This window comes from Eurypyga helias, unplaced genomic scaffold, assembly GCF_000690775.1.
Source record: "Eurypyga helias isolate BGI_N326 unplaced genomic scaffold, ASM69077v1 scaffold14675, whole genome shotgun sequence".
NCBI classification, from domain to species: domain Eukaryota; kingdom Metazoa; phylum Chordata; class Aves; order Eurypygiformes; family Eurypygidae; genus Eurypyga; species Eurypyga helias.
Window position 1 is genome coordinate 25262 of NW_010249621.1, and position 19214 is coordinate 44475.

Here is a 19214-nt window from a genome sequence, read left to right on the forward strand (position 1 = left end):
ATTCAGCTTGTTCCTCACTTCATAAAAGGCAGATGTCAGGAAGCACAAATCTTAAGATCTTTGTGCTTTGTTAACAAAATTGCTTGTCCACTGTTCTTGCACTTCAGGGTTTTTTACAAATCTGTTTTCATTCACAAGTCAAGAGTTAGCTTTGCAGTCTGCAATTAAAATTCACCAGCCTCATGAACAGGAATAAGATGAGCTCAATATTGAATTCTCATGGAAATTCTGTCTTCAACTGTAATCCATATCAGTAAGAAATTCAGCTCTAAGAACACGGGAAACAATCAATTCATATACAAACAGATGCAATATTACATAATGTAGCTAACTGGGTAAAAAAATATAGTCTACTATAAGTAAATTCATCTGCTACATTGTTTTTCAATACAATTCTTGTTTGCAAAGAACAGGACTATTTGTGGAAGGCTGAATGATGAGAGGAGTTTTTATTTTTGCTACATTCCTCCTGTGAACCATGCCGCATTTTTACCAATCTTTATCACTCCTGCAGCTGTTTCTATGGAAAAGTTGCAGGGAATAGGTGTACTGACATCCAACAGGCAATGGTTACATGGCTGAAACCAAGCCAAACTTCACCCAATTTTCTGACAATCAAGAATTTGAGTTACTTTCCAGTCTTAGTCTTCTTCGCAGTTTCCTCTGGTGGCTTGATGGTATCTGACTGGAAAATTGCTACGATGTGATTAGCTGGTGGCAAGGAGGTGACTAGAGCATCAAAAGGACCAGCATTTCACCAACCATTGTGAAAATATTTTTTATGCTTGTCTTGTTTTTAAATCATCTGCCTGCACTACTTTGCAGATTTGCATAAAAGAATAACAAGTCTAAGTCTACTAAGAAAGTATTAGTGAAGCAAAAAGCCACAAGGTATTTCACTTGGTAACTCACCCCAGATAACTGGGTCAGCTGTCAGAAAATAGAGAGGAAATGCTAAGAGTTAATCAGAAGAATTTGGAAGCACAGAAAACAATAAACAGGCAGCTAGACTGTGCAGTTGGAAAGTCTGAAAGCAGTCAGAATGGAAAAGCAAGAATATAAACTTGCTTGCTTTTTTACTGCCTTCACCTTAATGAAAACAATATGATCTTATTAGTTCTACTGTTAACCTGGCTCTGTTTCAATTAAATCACACAGTGTACGAGATCTCAGTATTAGGCATGAGTCAGATAGTGGAGTAAAAAATATTTATTGAATCTGTAGCTATTGAACTAAATGGAGTTTGTTTTTCTTTCATTTCTCCAAGCCATTAGCCTGTTAGATTTAGCATGGGGATACAGGGGATACTGTATATTGAAGGCCTAAGCTTTAAAAGCTTACAGATTCCAAAAATCCTACTCAACTTGAAGGGAACTATGGTCTCCTTCCTAGGGACCGAAGGCAGATGTGGGGAGCTTTCATGTGAATAACTTAAGTCTATCATGTGAAATTCTAAAAAAAACATGCAACCCAAATGAGAAATGCTGCAAGTTACTGCCAACTTAAAAACAACAGTGGACAAGTCTAATGACAGCATGTTGATAGGTTTTAAGCACTCAGTTAAGGCCAATTAGTTAATGTGTAAGCACAATTTCAGATTAGCAGTAAAACAAATCTGGAGAAAAACTTACAAAATAAGTGATATCTCAGTCTCCAAAAACAAACTACTTCAGATTTTGACGTGTTTAAAAACACCTTACATAGTAAAAATATTTTTACTAAGAAAAACAATCCTGCTGCTTTCCCACAGAGCTCCTGAGCATTCCCTTGTTTCACCCTCATGTTGCTTCTTATTTAATCATGTTCTAAAAACGTGTCCTGGGTTCAAGCCACTGCGCTCGCCAGGCACTCTCTGTAAAAGGCTAAGGCAGAACCACAGACACCACTGGGAGCTTCAGAACCAACTATTATAAAACATCAGCTTGCCAACTGGTAATCATACAAAGTATTATCAACAGCAACACTATGACACCAGCTGTTTTCCTGAAGAAATCCAACAGCATTCCTTCTGACCAGTTTGTTTGCTGGGCAGAGACCCCCTCGTCCCAGGGAATCAGACGCAGGCCCACTTGGAGCTGCATCACAGCCACTGTGTTTTACACCCCTCACAGTGTAAAGCAAGGCAGACCCCCCCAGTCCTGCAGAAATAGCACGTTTGTACCTTCTAGCCAAAAGACTCCAAGTTGAGCCACTGCATCACAACTGCTGCTGGTTGCTGGGCAATCCTGACCACATTCAAGCGAGGGCAACAGCAAGTACAAAACACCAAAAAAAAGATCTTGTGCCTCTCCCCACAAGCGCACAAAGAGCTGAACTTCACTGGGATTTCACTTTTACATGGACACAACAGACACATGCTAAACATAGTTTATGAAAACCAAACCTATCTAAACACATAACAGTTGAGATCTGTTCAGTCTCGTAAGCTAATTCTGCTTCTTCTTTCAACCTGTTCTTCAGTTCTTCTGGAGGCTACCATCTTTGTGTATCACCTTTATCAGTCTAAATTCACTGTCAGCACTGAAATGTTTCTATTTTCAGTTCCTAAACATTGATATTAAATCCTTTGTCAAAATAATTATTGAAACGGAAACTATTCCATACACCTCCTTACTTTATTGAAGAATAATAATGTAATTCAGGATTAATCTCTGAATTCCTCTTGAAAAACCCCACACCGTATTTGAACCGTAACAACAATATACAAGGGTATTCTAGTTTTACACTCAACCTGTCAAGACCTCCTCAGGAATCAAGTTGTTACTACTCTATGTCTTGCAAAACTAATACAGGTCCTTAAAAACCAGACTGCATTGAGGTTAGGAAGGCCAAGTACTCTTCTCCTTTCTCCCAGTAGTTAAGCATTCATACAAAAACTCAGGGGGCTGCTTCTAACTGTGAAGGCAAGAAATCTGTCTTCCCCAGAATAAGTGATTTTGTTACATAACAACTTAAGACTGCTCCCCACCCCCTGCCCAAGAAATAACGAGCATGCCTTTATTCACACCCTCTTTTGCCCCTTGTCTCCCAAGACTTGTAACGATTCAAGCTGGGTATATTAAAGCCATGTGTGTATAACAAGTTACAAATATTAGTTCAGCGAAGAACCCTAACTATCACAGCCGAAGTAGCAGTTGTATCACTACAATGATCACACAGTGTTTATCTCAAAAATACCATTTTCCGCCTAAAGATCTGAGACACAAGAGCTTTACACACAAAGTTTTCAGGAACGCTTCATCAGCACAATGACACATTTTGGACTGCTACACCTCTTGCAACGCAACCCAGATTAGTTTCACTGACATGCATGAAGCATGTTGAACACTGAGAACAACTAGATCTCTGGGCTAGTTCTAACACCACTTGCAGTACTGCTGAAAACATGCCTGAAGTATGTGCAGGCATTTGCAAGAAGGCTTTTTTTTAATGAGAGCTATTTCTTAAACTACAGTCAAGTATATGCTTTTCATAATTTGATCAAATAACATTAGACTTTCAGCTTATAACTTTAATCCTCTGACTTAGTCTCAACTGACTTAGTCTTACTGATTCCCACACATCATAATGTACTTCCAGAACTCTAACCCACTTTGCAATATTATTAGTTATTTAACTGTAAGGGCACACACATCCTGGAGTGTAGATTCTTGCAGTTTTATTTGAACCGAAAGTTGCAATTTGTCTTGTACTTGGTTATGAACACCAAAATATCAAGTGGTGCATGACCTAGGAGAATGATACAGTAACTGCATTTGAGAAGTCACACACGTGGCATCATGCATGGAGAGTGTCACAGCTGCACACTTCAGCACCATGAGGTACACAATTTTTTTCTGTCTTCACTTGTGCCCCTGGGTTTTTTGTTCGTTTGTTTTAGGAATCACTGAGCATTTCTAGACTAAAGGAATTAAGTAAGGCTAGTAGAGCTTTGGATACTATAATATTTAATAACCCCATCCAAAACTGTAAATCATTAGGAGCAGCAGTTTGTAAGTTTCCACTTGAATCTGCTTCTCTTTCTGAGCTGACATGAAGAACTTGTTACAGAATCTATAGCTGGAAACAAACTGCTACATTTGTGTTTAATGCCTGCCAACAGTTTCAACCAGACAGTTCAACCACGTTCAAAGCAAAAATGCTCATGTTATGATTTCTTACAAAAAGTACTATTATCTATGCAAGAAAAATCCTCCTGTAAGTAGATCTGCACTGGCTTTTTACAGTTTGCATTCCTACTGTAGGAGCAGAGAAAAGTTGATATATCAAGTTCATGGACGATAGTTGCAACTATTCTAGACAACCAATGTATGACATCCGAAAGTTAACACCACACCTAGAGTTTATTAGTGTTTATCAGTCTGCATTATGGCACTTAACACTGTCACTTTCTTCAAAAATTAGAATAAGCATAATTTTAATAAATTAGAATAAGCATAATAAAATTAGAATAACCGGTGTTACTATACTGTAGAATACAGGAAAATAAGCAAAACTACACACTACATAAAATACTTTTAAGTTACACTTCATTAGAGGTGTTCAAAAACTGATGGAGTGACCTATACTATGCATAAGCTCTGATAAAGTTGCCCCCAGCCTACCAGTTTCCAAATGGCATATGTTCTCGGAATGGCTACATACTAACCTTTCACCACTCCCAAGAGAGGTGGCGAGTTCTCTTGAAGGGTTCTGTCAGGTTCCTGGGGAGGTACAACCATAGCAAGCGTATGCACTGGTACACGTGGGACCTTAAAACAAACCCACAGACACACACTCAGATAAAAAAGCCTTTTGAATGGACCAGCTCTTGAAGTGTTAATACAAAGATACATCTACAGCAGACCCTCCATTCCACTCTTCCTGAACTATGTATGTTATGCTACCTACCTCTTGATACGACCTGTCTGATGATATTTTATTGTGGATAATATGTCAAAATTAATGTTAGTCTTCACAAAATCCTGAGCTGTGTAAGCTAGAAACCTGTTAACATCTTTAGTCCTTTAATCAAGTAACTCCACTGGAAAGCTACCTCTCCAGTTGCCAGAATTCTAAATTTACACAATATATTTTCTTGCATCTAACAACCAAATTCAGCAAGAACATCTGAGGGGTGCTGTCACGAAGATTTAGAACTGCTGAAACAAAATACTAAGGAAACAACCAAGAACATAATATTATTTTGAATTACTAGTTTTGGGACTACCCCATGTAAGAAGCAGGAAAGGGAACAAATTTCAGGCACTCTTCAGGACACTGCCAATCAACTTTCTCATTCTACCACTGTCAAACACGTAGATATTTTTAATTTTTCTCACTATGTAAGTTTACATTTAAATTAACTTCAGAAGTCAACTGCTAAGTAAGTGCTTCTTTGCAACGGTCACGGTGATATTTAAAAGAAAAATGAAAAGCCTTATGCCTTACCTGAGACTGATCCTGAGATGGAGGTGTGAGCTGAGACAAGTCTGCTGCAGGAACCGACAAAACATTGTTTGGGTAATCCAGCAAGTAAGAAACAACATTTGTATGTCCACCTTTGGCAGCTTCAATGAGCATTGTTGAGCCATCCTGAAGTGATATTTTGGAAATAAAAAACCAGAAGATGAATTTTGACACCTGGTATAGCACGCAAGATATAAATTAGACCATTTAAAATTGCACATTTACTAATCTATTAAAATAACTACGTGGTTCTTTCAGTACCTATGATAATCACAGAATGGTTTGGGTTGGGAGGGGCCTTAAAGATCATCTAGTTCCAACCCCCCTGCCATGGGCAGGGATACCCAACTGCACAGTTGGAAGTGAATACCTTGAGCCGATGAGTAGGATCTGCCCCATGCGCCAGAAGGAGCTCAACAACTGCCAGGTGGCCCCCAGCACAGGCCAGTGACACCACAGTGTGGTCATTGTTAGCTGTAGCCCTGTTAACGTTGGCACCTGTAGAGACACATCTCAAATTAATCACAAGGAAATTCTTTTCAGAAGAAAGTATCGACAAGTATACTTTCGATATACAAGTATATCGAAAGTACTTTCTGGAATAGGGATAAACTTTTCTAATCTTCCTAATTCTCATTTTCATACACACTTCTAGGGTAAAAGCAAGGGATTTTGAGTAACTGATGGCTTCTAAACATCATCCTCCCCATCATGTAAAGCCAAGGCAGTAGTAACAGTGGGCTCCATAGCTGGTGAGAAAGAGGGAACACTTATGGGGTACAAAGCACAACTGGTAAATTTTCATTCTACGCTTTTATCAGCATCACTGCATGGTGCAATTATTACTGTTCCAGACAGTACTTGAGGTTGTGTTTTTTCTGAAGGAGGGAATGCTTTTTAAGAAACTGAAATATTTCATAGTATGGTTTGGGTTGGAAGGGACCTTAAAGATCATCTAGTTCCCCCCCTCTGCCATGGGCAAGGACACCTTCCACTAGACCAGGTTGCTCAAAGCATCATCCAGCCTGGCCTTGAAGACATCCAGGGATGGGACATCCACAGCTTCTCTGGGCAACCTGTTCCAGTGCCTCACCACCCTCTCTGTGAAGAATTTCTTCCTTACATCCAACCTAACCAACTTACTGTACTTCAAATCTATTTATTAATCAATGCAACAGAGTAAGAAAAGGTACTAGCAAAATATTTTGTTATTCATTGTATCATGAACTAAATTAAGTTCAAAAAACCCGTAGCAGGTTGACAAATGCTCATATACACATAAACAGATTAATTTTGAAGGATCACAAACACACAGAATTGTAAAGCAACATTTTAAGTATTTCAGTTAGTTAAACCAGTATTTTACCTTTGCTAATAAGGAATTGCACAGTGCACAAATGCCCAGCTCGCGCAGCTTTCATTAGTGGGGTTCTCCCACCTTCAGATTCATGCTCCTGTTATAAAGAAATAACAGTTTTATAAATGTGCAAAAACTGTATCATTTCTTCAGCTTTTGAACCATCTTGTGAAAATACCAGAATTACCTATCTCAGTAGAAGATCTATCTTATAAGCTGACTGTAATCAATATAAGATGACTGGAATCAATTTTTATGTTACCTTAAATAAGGCATCACACTGTCAAAAAGCATTAAGACCACATCCATGCTGTTATCAGACAAGGAAGCTTCCCTACTTACACACCCTCTTTTATTGCAGTGTTCAAACGTGTAACATACTTGAGAACAGTAACAGTTTGTTTCCTCCTCAAAAAGGGACAACGACTTCACACAAATACCATCCTGCATGAGGAAGTATACAAATGACTATGACTTTATGTGCAACAACTCTGGGGGCTTTCACATGCTGCATGCCAGACGTTCAAAACTGCAACAGCGTCTGAAGTGCAGACAAGATTTTTAAAACGTGCTGAAGAGGATCAGCAATAAATGAGACACACCACTGCAAGTCAAAAAAGTCTCTGAATAAGAGGACTGGAGAATAAGGCAGAAAGAAGACAAAAGGATCATATAAACCAATAAAAAAGGAATGCGCGACAAGAACAGTTTTCAAATTCAAAATTTTCTGAATACCGGAAAGATGTGGTTGAATACAACTGTATGAGAAAGTTAGAGAACTAGAAAGTTTGCCTGCTATATAGGCATGATCAATAGCACAAACAATCCTGACTAATACCCTCCCACAACAAGGGGAGAGAGCATCATCTTCCTGGCAATGGTTCTATTTGTGCTCTGAATATTCAGTCTGATCAATAATATACTGAGACATTGGTTTGTGGGGTTTTGTGGGTTTTTTTGGTTTTGGGTTTTTTTTTTTTTTTTATTGAATAACTGGGAAGTCAAGCTCTAAATTAACTATTTACTTCTGGAATGGCATGTGTATCTGACAGTGAAAGTTAACATTTAATACTGACAGTGGATGATACTGCTATTTACAAATGTAAAAGGACAAGAATAGATTTGACAGAACAAATCAGCTTCTTCCCATAGTTTGAGTATTCTTGAAAACTCTGCATATGTCCTTTGCATAGGGCTTGCTTTGGTTGCAAGCTGCACCTTAAGTTAGCTTTCTGTTCATACGCTCAGGGAAGAAATCTCTCGACTAGATCTTCTAATGGAGACTGACCCTGTGCAGAATATACAAACCAAGCCCTTGCTGTAACTGGGTTTACACTACCCCCTCTCCTACATGCTTTGCAGAGAGAGAAACGCTCTGCTCCTGCACCTTCATACAAGTTTGTATTATTGTATACTGCTTTAACACACATTTAAACTCCACATCAGTGCTCTGATGTCTTTGCTTACTTGGTAGTTTCACGCATAGGTGCACCCAGGCAGATAGGAAACCTTACACACTACTGGAGTCACCTCCTCTTTTTTTTTTTTTTAAAAGGTCGATCCCAATCCTAGAGCAGATGTCTGCTTAGCTGTCAATAAATATATGCATGCTTTTGGATTGTCTGCATGTCAGAAATATTTGTAGGACATGTAAAGCTAATTATGCTAGGATGTAGCCTTATGATGTCAGAGACATAGTAGCATGCCCTTGAGCTCTGATGCTTATCCTGCTATTTGGCATAGTTTTTCCTTCCTCAGCCACTGCCAATAATAAAAAGCCAGATACTGCTGTTTGCCTTATGCACAGCAAACCCCCGCTACTGTCGGCAAATCACTCACAAAGCAGCTATGGATGAAAAGAACTACTAAACACCACTTCACTCACTGAGCAGGCCCAGAATATCACTGCCCAAATAATTTAATAAACATTTCTAAATCCCCATCAATGCAACAGCAAAGATGGCAAGACGCAAAATTTATTTTAGGCCATTCTAGCTATATTCAAGGTAGGGAAAAGCCATCCTATATTGCTTTCAAATAGCATTTCAGATAACTAGCAGTAAGATTATTTGCAACATTGTCTATTCCTAACAGACGTCATCGCTGAAGTCTTAAACATGGATGTCAGGAGGCTTGCTCATTTAAATGCAATGCAGTTATTCTGCCCGGTTTAACCAACTGTCACCTCATCAAGCAGGCAGAACTTGCTCTTCAACTATTACATACTCTGACCACTTGCAGTACTGTACACATCATAAGTTCAGCCAAACGAAACCATTTGTGTGCCCACCTGCTGTAGATCTTCAAAAGTTACTGTATTTTGATGATGTTTTTACCATTTGAAGATAGAAATGCGAAATTAATTTCATCTTAAAATAAAATATATTACTTCACAACTCTGTTCAGCCCTAATGAAGGCTAGCAGATAGCATCAACTCAAGCTTTAAGGGAAGGCATCTAGAACGAGCCAAAATAAGCAGCTCAGCAGGTGCAGTGCCTTTGTCTACTCACATCCTCTCTTTTACCTGGAATAGCCATAAATTTCAAAGAAACTTTTTTTTTTAGCTGCCGTAGATAATCAAAATCAGGACAAAGAGCATGAAAGGTGTCCAAAAAGCATCCCCCATCAGGTTTCCAATGTGCTGCTTCTTTGTAATATGAAATACAGGCAAATGCTCATTCTTTCAGAAAAATACCTAGCAAGGAGTACTCATCTCCAAAGACCATTTCCCCAGCTATCTGTGCTGTAAGACTCACCACAGTATTCTCTCTTCACTGCTCCAATCGTGAGAAATACTGCAGTTAGTGGGATGAGAAAGAGGAATAAAGGAGAACACCTAGTTGAGTTTTGACTAGAAAAGCCATTCTATACACACTTGAGTGATGTGCTCTCCTGCTAATCCTGCTTGAACAAAAACAACACCCAAGAATTTTCTGTAGGTTTGGGTAGCAGATAGGAAGGAAGGGAAGAATGACAGTATTACCCAAATCAGTAAGAGTTTACATTTATATAAGCCTTCTCTACTGAGACTCAGAAAGGAGATGAGAATCCAGTCAGCAGCAGTGATTTCCTTTCTATACAAATCAATACTTCAGAGAGCAGAGCAAGAGCAGTGTCATCAGAAGTATCTTATGACAACCACTGATTATTTTTCTTCTAGATTTTGAGTTCGCTGGTTTAGGCAATTTCAAGATCAGCTACATAAGGGCTCCTCCCCTTCTCCCCCTCCCCACACACACCCCCCAGTTATTCTCCTTCATTCACACGTACGCATGGTCAGCAAATATTATTTACAAGGACATTTCTTCAAGTTTTTCTTTCCAATGTCGTACGTTATTTGTTAAAAGTTCGAGAACAAAATTTGCATTTTCAAAGTAAAGGTCCAACTACTCTCTTCAATTCTTTATTAAGCTCCTCCCATCTATGACAACAGTGAGTATTTAACAGCAATCTAAAAGTTATTCCAAGCAAAATTATTTAGGCAAAGTTCCTTATGCAAGACAACAGTGAAACAATACAGTTCCTAACACTATGCCACTTTGCTAATTTCCAAGGTTGAACTCTGATCCACAGATACAGTATTCTAGCAGTTACCAACCTAACTGTCCCAAATAACCTGCCTGAGATTAGACCAAACCAGTATTTCAGAAGCACCAAAAAACTCAACTAGGCCTCTAGTTTATAAAAAGGAAGACTTTACAGGAAGCTAGGTATGTACTAGCAGGTTTAACATAGCTACTTGTGCTAGTAGACTCAGTGAGGTAATGCTGCATTTGTGAAGGTTGAGATACTGGTTTTTAAAAAAAGGGTTTTAGAAAACCCAACAGAAGGGAAAATGCAGGACAGAGATGACATATCTACTCTACAGAGCAAGTATGGTGGTTTTTTTTTGAGAAACATAGATGCCTTAAAGCATGCTTTGTCATTAGCATGTATCCTGAGGCTGCAGCTTACAAGCATCAAAGGCCAACCTCACCTGATGCCTGCCCGGCTCTATGCCCTCCAAAATAGTCTTCTTTAAGTCCTCCTGCTTGTCCTGCGGAAGGAAAAAGAAGAACTCACGGCTCTTGTTCTACATATAAATGTTGTTCTTGGTCATGAAGACCTGGAATGTGAATTTAAATGGATCAGATCCACAAGCTCAAAACTCTGCTTTACTGGAATTAGGCAAGCAAGCACAAAGGTAAGACCAAGCAATGCAGCTCTCGCCAGTTAAGACTCCTTCCACAAGCCATTCAGATTCATGAAGAGAGCACGAAGGTCATACACAGCATCTCATTAAATACAAGATGACTTTTTGTTCACTACTAGTAAAAGAGAAGATTTCATCATACTTTGCACCATCCAGAGACTGCAACATAACATCCGAAAGGTGTTAACTACAGAAGTTAAACTATACGTGTCCTACAACCCTTTGTTTTATTTGTAGAAGACCGAGGGTCAAGTCTAAAAAGACCTGAAATCCTTGACCTTCTCCTGATGGTTCAAGAAACAGAAGGGAAAAAACACGGCAGCTTCTCAGCTCCATCACCGTAATGACAGCATAGCTATCTCCAGCATAGTTTCATTCAAATCCATACAGTATTGTCTACTTTTGTTTACAGCACATTTAAATGCTGCCATATGCACACTGCATCAAACAGGCAGTGTGCCATACGTATAAAGGAAAGTGAGTTGCTAATTAAGGAGTCACATTTATGTAAGGGATATGAGCTGAAGGGAAAGCAGTGATCCCTGCAATGACAAAAACATCTCTCTGTAAAAATACTTTCTCACAGGGGAAGAATCAAGAGTTAGCTTGGCATGCCCATATTGATTTTTTTGTTTTGTTTTGCAACCAGAGTTATGTGGACTCCAGGTAGCCAGTTTCAGTCTTTTAAGGAAAGCCACTCACGGAATTTTAACAAGTATAAAGAGATTTGGGGAGAGCCTGACAGTGTAAGATGAGAAGAATGCAAGGATGAAGCTGCCCTCAACGGTTCTCTTCCATCTCTCAATTTCAGCATAAAAGCACCCATGTATCTTGCAGTAGAAGGGTAAACTCTATCACTAAATTGACATCTTCTGCTCCCATGCAGCAGAGCCTCATGTACAGCTGCAAGGCAGCCCAGATTAGAAAATACCAATATAAAACTCTTTTCTGTACTTCACAACTGAGAAAAGCTGGGATCTTCTTGCTGTCCAAAAAAAGAACAATCTTTTGTTTTCAGCTACGCTGAAACAGGCAAAGATACAACCACCTTGTCAAGAGCAGTCGTGCTTTCAAAAAGGACACTGCCATCTCCAGTGTGCAGCATTTCATTCAGGTCTGATTCTGCATTAAATGGGAACAGGCATCTAAACAGGCACTTTTAGTTTATAGAACGGTATACAGCTTAAAAGCAGAATATTACCTCTCATTATATATCACCAATGGTCTTTGTGAGCTTTAAAGCCCTTAACCTATATCCTGTGGGAACATATATCACCACGCATGTCTTCCCTTATACAAGCTTTGAGATGAAGGTAACTGCTAGTAAAGACACAAAGGAGGGGGGAAAAAAAAAAACACCACTCATAGGAAAAAGAGTCTCCTCTCACCTTTGAGATCAGACAAATCCGTGCCACACAGGCAAATAACTGTATTACTGAAGGGCTGATTATTTTTTCCTGAAGCTGTTATACCATACCACCACTTTGGTGGTATGCATGAAGTGCTCAAAATGCTTTTATGAAGTCATACTTCAGACTTCTAATCTCCTGATTAGCAGATGTTTTGTCCCCATAAATAAATTTACATATGGTCCAGTGGCAGGAGCTCAGACTAAGACCCTGAAAGGCCCTAGTCCTGCAGGCAATAATGGAACTAGAATGCAACTAAGGCACAGAAGGGATCACAGGCTGAAGTCTTCAGACGTGCCTCATATTAAGTCATTCATATACTTGGCAAAAGCAAACCGATTTCAAAAGGCATACATTAATAAGGAGAGGTGTTGGCCTGTCAAGCTAGTTTTGCTATAGATTTTGACTTTTTCCTTGTAAGGACATGGAGAAGACAGATCCCTTAAAGAAGGGCATCAGAATAATTGGTAATAAGCCAGACTTCATAAACATCAGTCACAAGGAGATATAAATTCATCAAAGTACCATACATGACTGAGCAGCTCTCCAGCAAATAAACAGGTAAGTACTCTGACACTGTTCATTTCTATTGTAACTTGTCACTGCAGTGTTTTAGGTAAAAATTAACCACAGACCAAAGAAAGTTAATCTCAAACATAATTTTCCTTTTAGTTCTCCTGGTTCTTATAAAGCTACACTCCTTAATGAATCTACCAGAGCTCTCAAGATCTTTACTGGTTCTTGAAGTGAATTACATACTTGATATCTATGCCAGAGGATCAATCCCTGAAAAGCGAGAGTTCCAGTTTTCTACTTGCAAGAACAACAGACTTCTTGTGCTGAGACATGGTGGTAATAATCCCTCCCAGTTCAGATAAACCTGTACTGCAGACTAGAATCATTTATCGTATGAGTACAGAACGGTTCAGGTTGGAAGGGATCTTCATAACCATCTCGTCCACTCCCCTGTCATGGGCAGGGACACCTTTCAGGTGCCAGGTTGCCCCATTCTATCTGACCTAGTGAAAACTTCCAGGGATGGGGCATCCACAGCCTCTCTGGGCAACCTGTTCCAGTGCCTCAGCACCCTCATCATAAACATGCTCAAACTTTGGCTCACAGTTCTATTTTGAGATTGAGAAAACCTCAACTGGACATGAGCAACACACAGGAATCAGTTGAGTGAGTTGGGTAACTTCAGGCAAGTTTGAAAACTGAGGCCTTCCATGAACACAATACAGGAACGCAGCCTGACAGAAATATCTCCTGCCCTCTGCCAACCCAGCATCAGAGAGGCTCCTCTTCCCACCTGCAATCCCACTCAGTCCTGACCTTGTGCCAATTGGAGAGACCTGAGAAACCAAGAAAGATGTCAGGTCTTAAACTATATCATATGCTTGCTAAATCATCGAATGAAAGCTCTGAATTGGGAAGAAATGGAGTAAGTAACTTTCAACTATCAACTTTCTCTCCTCACTCTAGAATCAGGGAGAAGAAAAATCCTCAAAACCTATTCCCCTTGCCTTCCTCTCTGGATGAAAACAGAATAGGCAGGTGGCATGCGAAACAAAGTTAACAACAGCAAAATCTAGCAGTGGCTGCATCTCTACAGCTAAACAAAACAGGGCCAGGAGACAAGCCTGATCTCCTAAGGTACGGGATCACTGGTCATTGACACTGCTTATTCCTTTAGACCCTTTCCTGGCACTGCGCTGGCCCTGTCAAGAATCACAGGAGAAAAGGTGACCAGGGACTGTTCCCAACAAGCAGCATAGAAAATGTGACATCAAGTTAGTCTCCACTTATCTCAGAGCCTTCGCACCCTCAAGAACCCCTTCAAGACCTCATCCCACAACCCAGGGGTGTCCAACATATGTTCCCAGTACCGCATTATGAAAACACTGCTCTGCTGGGTTGCATTGCAGCCACTGACATTCTATAGACACAGGGGCACAGCCCCAGGCTCAGTGGCCTGTCAGGTCAAGTGCTGCACAGCATGGATGTGTTCAGTGGTGTCATTTGTCCTTCCAAACAGAGAGCAGCCCTCAGCCCCGTTTTATTTTACTGTTCAAGACCTGACCAGCACTTCAGACAAAAACGACCACTCCACAACAGGTTAAAATGTTGTATGATCAGCTCCTCAGTGACTGTGAAACAAACCTCAGGCATGAAGGTTTCTGGAAATGAATGAAACATCATGAAAGCAATCCCAGGGAAGACTGAAGTTGCAAGATGAAAAAGGAAAGAAAAAGCATCTGAAGATGTACTTTCATTTGCTATGTCTGAACACCAGGAGAACAAAATTAACTAGATAAATGAAGACGGACCAACCAGAGGTCTAAGTCCAGATCTGCACTCAACTCCTTACTCCACCACAGACTTTCTGGAACAATTTGGTGAAATCAAACCTTATTATTTCAAAGAAAACAGAAAACTAGAATAATTATCTCCCACACTACTACCAAAGAAGCTTTTTCATACTCCAGCAGTAAGGCAACACACTTCAGAAACCTTCCTCAGAGCAATTATAAAAACAGCTTTATTAAAAACAGCTTACAACTTGTAATAAAAGCAAACCAACACAGAGGTTTGAAAGGAAACTGCACCAACCCAAGGCACCTGCCATAAGCATTGCTGCAGTTTTGCAGGCATTTCCCCATTTACTTACAATCAGAATTCAAAACAGGTGGATTTATAGGACAGGTCTCCCTTTTATGTGCAATTTTCCATTGCTTCTGTACTGTATTTTTCTTGACAGCTCCCCATTTTGATTGGCAGTACAAAAAAAATGCAGTAAAATAAAACTTACTTTAGAAAGGCTTTAGAAAGATTTCTCAGAAATACTGATCAGAACTAAATGCTAAAAGCCGCAAGCACTGTTCACCTTAGTCATGAAAGGGGGGAAAAAAAGACAAGTCTTATATTTCAAGTAAGATTTAAGCAGCAGCACTTGCACGTTTTTAAAAGTTTACGCACAGCAATTTGTTTGTTTGATTTGGGCTTTGCTCCTCATTATGAGATTCTTCAGGGATTATACCTTTTTTATACCCAAGCACTTACTGGGTATTAAAAAAAAAAAAAAATTTGAAACGCCTGAAACCTATCCTGCCTCTACTAAAGTGGCTGATGCTCAGTACCCAACGTGAACTGAGCAAAGTGCAGCAGATATGCCAACACCCCCATCCCGCCCATCAACATGACCCTTCTCCCTCGTAGGAACACATGAAGCAGAACTTTAGTGCAGAAGAATTAGTAAGGCCTAGAAAAAAATACATTCAAAAGCAAAGTGGAAGTATTATTAATTCACAATTACAGCACTGATTTATTAATATTTGTAAATATAAACTTAAAAAATAAACCCCTTAGACTGAAATTTAAGTAACTTCATTAGGGTGCTGATTTCTCAGATTCAATTATAATATTTTCTGGTGTTCTTGTTATTTAAAAGGCAGGAAAAAACCTTAATATATCCAACCAAAAACCCAACCCCCTCCCCAAACAAAAAAAAGCCCCACACAAGCAGAGAATGTGGAAAAAGGATAGTAGTAGAAGAAAAAACCCAAAAAGGCAACCAAAGAACAAATCATCCCTGCTTATGTCTTATTAGACATAAGACTCCTGAACTCCTTTAGAAGATTAAGGTATCAATTGCTTTTTACTTCTCAAAAGCTAAACAAACATCACATCCCTGGAGCTGATGAGGCAGTTTTAGGTCTCTGGCTACATAACACCAAAAAAAGCCAAGACAGCTATGTAAACAACTTCATTATGATTAAATGCATTACAGAAAGTAAACACTGTGAAAACAGTATGCTAAAACCACGAGTTACAAGAAAGAAGAGAGTTGTGGAGCAAACCAAAGAGATCATATTATGCTGTCATTTAAAAGGCATTGCTTAGTTTGAGGGGTTTTGTTACAGTTTTTAAGCAGCTGAGACTCTCAGTGTTCAGTAATTAACACTAAAATGGGGAAGTAGTAGTTCCTAATATTAAAACATTTTAAATTTAGGGCAGTGAAGCACGTAAACTCTAATCCACAACTGTTTGGGATAAAGTAGCATAACGAATAAAGGCAATGCAGAAATGTACCCTGCTAAACAGTTAAACTTCTGGATTATACTGAAATGAAGATAATCAACTGTCACAAGTGTAAGATATAGCTAAAACTTTTCACTTAACAGATGAAAGATTAACCAGTAAGAATTTTTTAAACTAAACAGAATAAGCAGGATTTTTAAAAGCCTTTTTCATGCCTCTTTTCACACCCATATGTGATCAATTGCTAAAATGCTCTTCCTGCTCTACAAACATATGAGCTTTGGCATACAGTTTGAAAGTACTTTCCCCACAAGATGCAGCACAAGTCTTACCAAATCAGCACCAGCTTGAAGCAACACATCTGCAACATCAGTATGTCCATTTTCACAGGCATAGGTCAAAGCTGTATCTCCTGTCGCAGTGGTGGCGTGAACATTAGCTCCTAGAAACACATTAGTTCTTTCTTACTCGACATCTCTTTATCAAGTATTTCATATCAGAAACACAAAAATCAAGGCACTTCATCTGTGACAAGAACTATATCCAACTGACCAACAGCCTCCACAGCCCATGGGCATTGCTGTCATGGCAAAAACTGCTCTTGCAGAAAAAATATTCCAAAGAGATGGGATAAGCCAAGTCTTGGAAAAAGCATCACTGGCAATCTAAGCGCTTAAACCTATATGCTCACTATATTCCTAAGTTTCCTCTACAGCAATGAAGGTTTCAATTGTTAGGGCAAATAAAAGTGAATCCAGACAGTTGTCTAGACTATTCATTTGACAGAGCTGCATGCCAAGGAAAACCAGACAAAATGCATGCTTAGTATCAAAACTACAAGACCATACACTTCTATAAATGTCATTCCTTCCCTGCTCTTTAAAGTCATTTGCTTTAAAATTATTTTGTTGACTTAGTTTGACTAGCTTCATGTATGCCAGCTACATGAAAACTATGCATGATCCTTGCTATGAAATGCATTACTCTTCAAAAAAAAATGCCAATGTAATTAGCCATTTTCTTATTTTCAAGGTGTGAGATATATTTAGAGACTCCCTGATGCCAAAACAAGGCTCCTCAATGAACTTTCTACATTATCAGAAGTGCAAGTAGCATTCCAAGTAAGCTGGCAATGGGTGTCACATGGTGGTATCAGAGCACAAAGACACAGTTGTTACTGTCCCTCGATGAGCAGGGAACACTACTTTCTAGAATTAGAAATCCAGACAATTTTATACGTATTCTTAGAAAAGGGCATACAAATAAATCACCTCCAATAGCAAGGAAGATTTCCAAAATACAGCTCCTTTTTACTTATTATTTTAAGCAGTATTACTACACTTTAGTCTCTATCAATTTTAAACTGACAGATGAACTGTCAGATGGACTCACGTCCAGCAAGATTTAATCTACTACTACATTATACAGAAGTAAAAAACTCACTTGTGACACAAATTCAGCACACTCTAGAATCTGTCTTGCATACCATTTCCCAGGGCACAATTCCTAAAGTACTGGTTATTCAGAGAGACTGACTGCAGGTAATCAGGCTCAGTCAAAGCAGGAGTAGCATATAAAAAACCAAGCATTATCTGTATTAACATTATGTACTAAATGCAGTTAAACAGGAAACAACGTTGCTCCAGGAGGCCCTTTCCTCTCTAAGCAGTATCAAACAATATTAAGATGTAACATATGCTTTTTTTCTTCCTGCTAAGGTATCTGAGAATATAGTTCATTGTTACAACACTGCCACCATCAAGCCCCGGTATTGTCTAAATCATATAGAACACTGAGTCTGTAATACCTGAGGGTAGATCATTTGCACTGTACACATACCTGCTGCCAGCAAGTATTTCACCAGTTCAAGATGACCCTCTTGAGCAGCTTCCATCAAAGGTGTTGAGCAACCAAGTTCTATATCAGCTCCTGCCTTAATAAGGAAGTCAGCTACTTCAGAAAACCCTCCGCAACATGCCAGAGTAAGAGCAGTTTCCTGCGTTTCCTCTGTCTGCGCATTTATATTTGCCCCTAAAAAATAAAATAGCTGTTATTTCAACTAATCAGACCACGGGGTAGAAAGGTGAATGCTCATCACCTCCACAGTTTGGGTGTTTTAGCTTTGCTCTGTAGTTGCAGCAATAAGCGGTGACAGCCACAGGCTACATCAGAGGAATTTGCAGAGAATACCCAATGGCGAGCACCCAACACTGCATTCTTCACCACAAATGCTTAAGAAACAACAGTGATCTCACCTTGTGCCAGTAGCAAGGCTACCATCTCTTCATGGCCTTCCCGGGCAGCTTCCATTAGAGGAGTATAACCTTCATCATTAACTTCCTCAAGGTTAGCTCCCCTTTCGATCAGAAGAGCAGCCAACTCCACATGTCCACCACAAGCAGCCAGAGTGAGTGGAGATTCAAAGGAATCTGCAGGCATATTCACTTGAGCACCACTGTCTAAAAGCAAGCGTGCCACTTCCACATGTCCATCCTGCAAAACACAGGCAAACACAAGAAATGGTTGAAGTCACTTGATGCTGTACTTGCAACCACTACCGTACTAGGTATAAAAGTGATCCTAAAATAACAGGGTCTGTTTTACTTATGGTGGTTCAATTTATGATCTAGTTACGGCAATACTTGGATTAAAGTGACATTCAGATTTCCACCTACATCTAGGTTAGGTTTAACTGCATGAGGAAAAAAGAGCTAGATATATGCTGGGGCTTTTTTTTTTTTTCTCCTTTCTTGGGGGAACAGGGAAAGA

General features: G+C 39.5%; 1 protein-coding gene across 1 annotated transcript in view; it reads right to left on the minus strand.

Annotated features, from left to right (window-relative positions):
* LOC104509478 (ankyrin repeat and KH domain-containing protein 1-like) overlaps positions 1–19214 on the minus strand; it is a gene marked incomplete at its 5' end in the record, with an annotated part of 54820 nt that overhangs the window by 24031 nt on the left and 11575 nt on the right. Inside the window, 7 exon segments of the mRNA XM_010151433.1 lie at positions 4649–4751; positions 5431–5574; positions 5819–5946; positions 6815–6902; positions 16778–16887; positions 18285–18476; positions 18701–18938. Of these exon segments, the coding sequence (XP_010149735.1) occupies positions 4649–4751; positions 5431–5574; positions 5819–5946; positions 6815–6902; positions 16778–16887; positions 18285–18476; positions 18701–18938 (1003 nt within the window).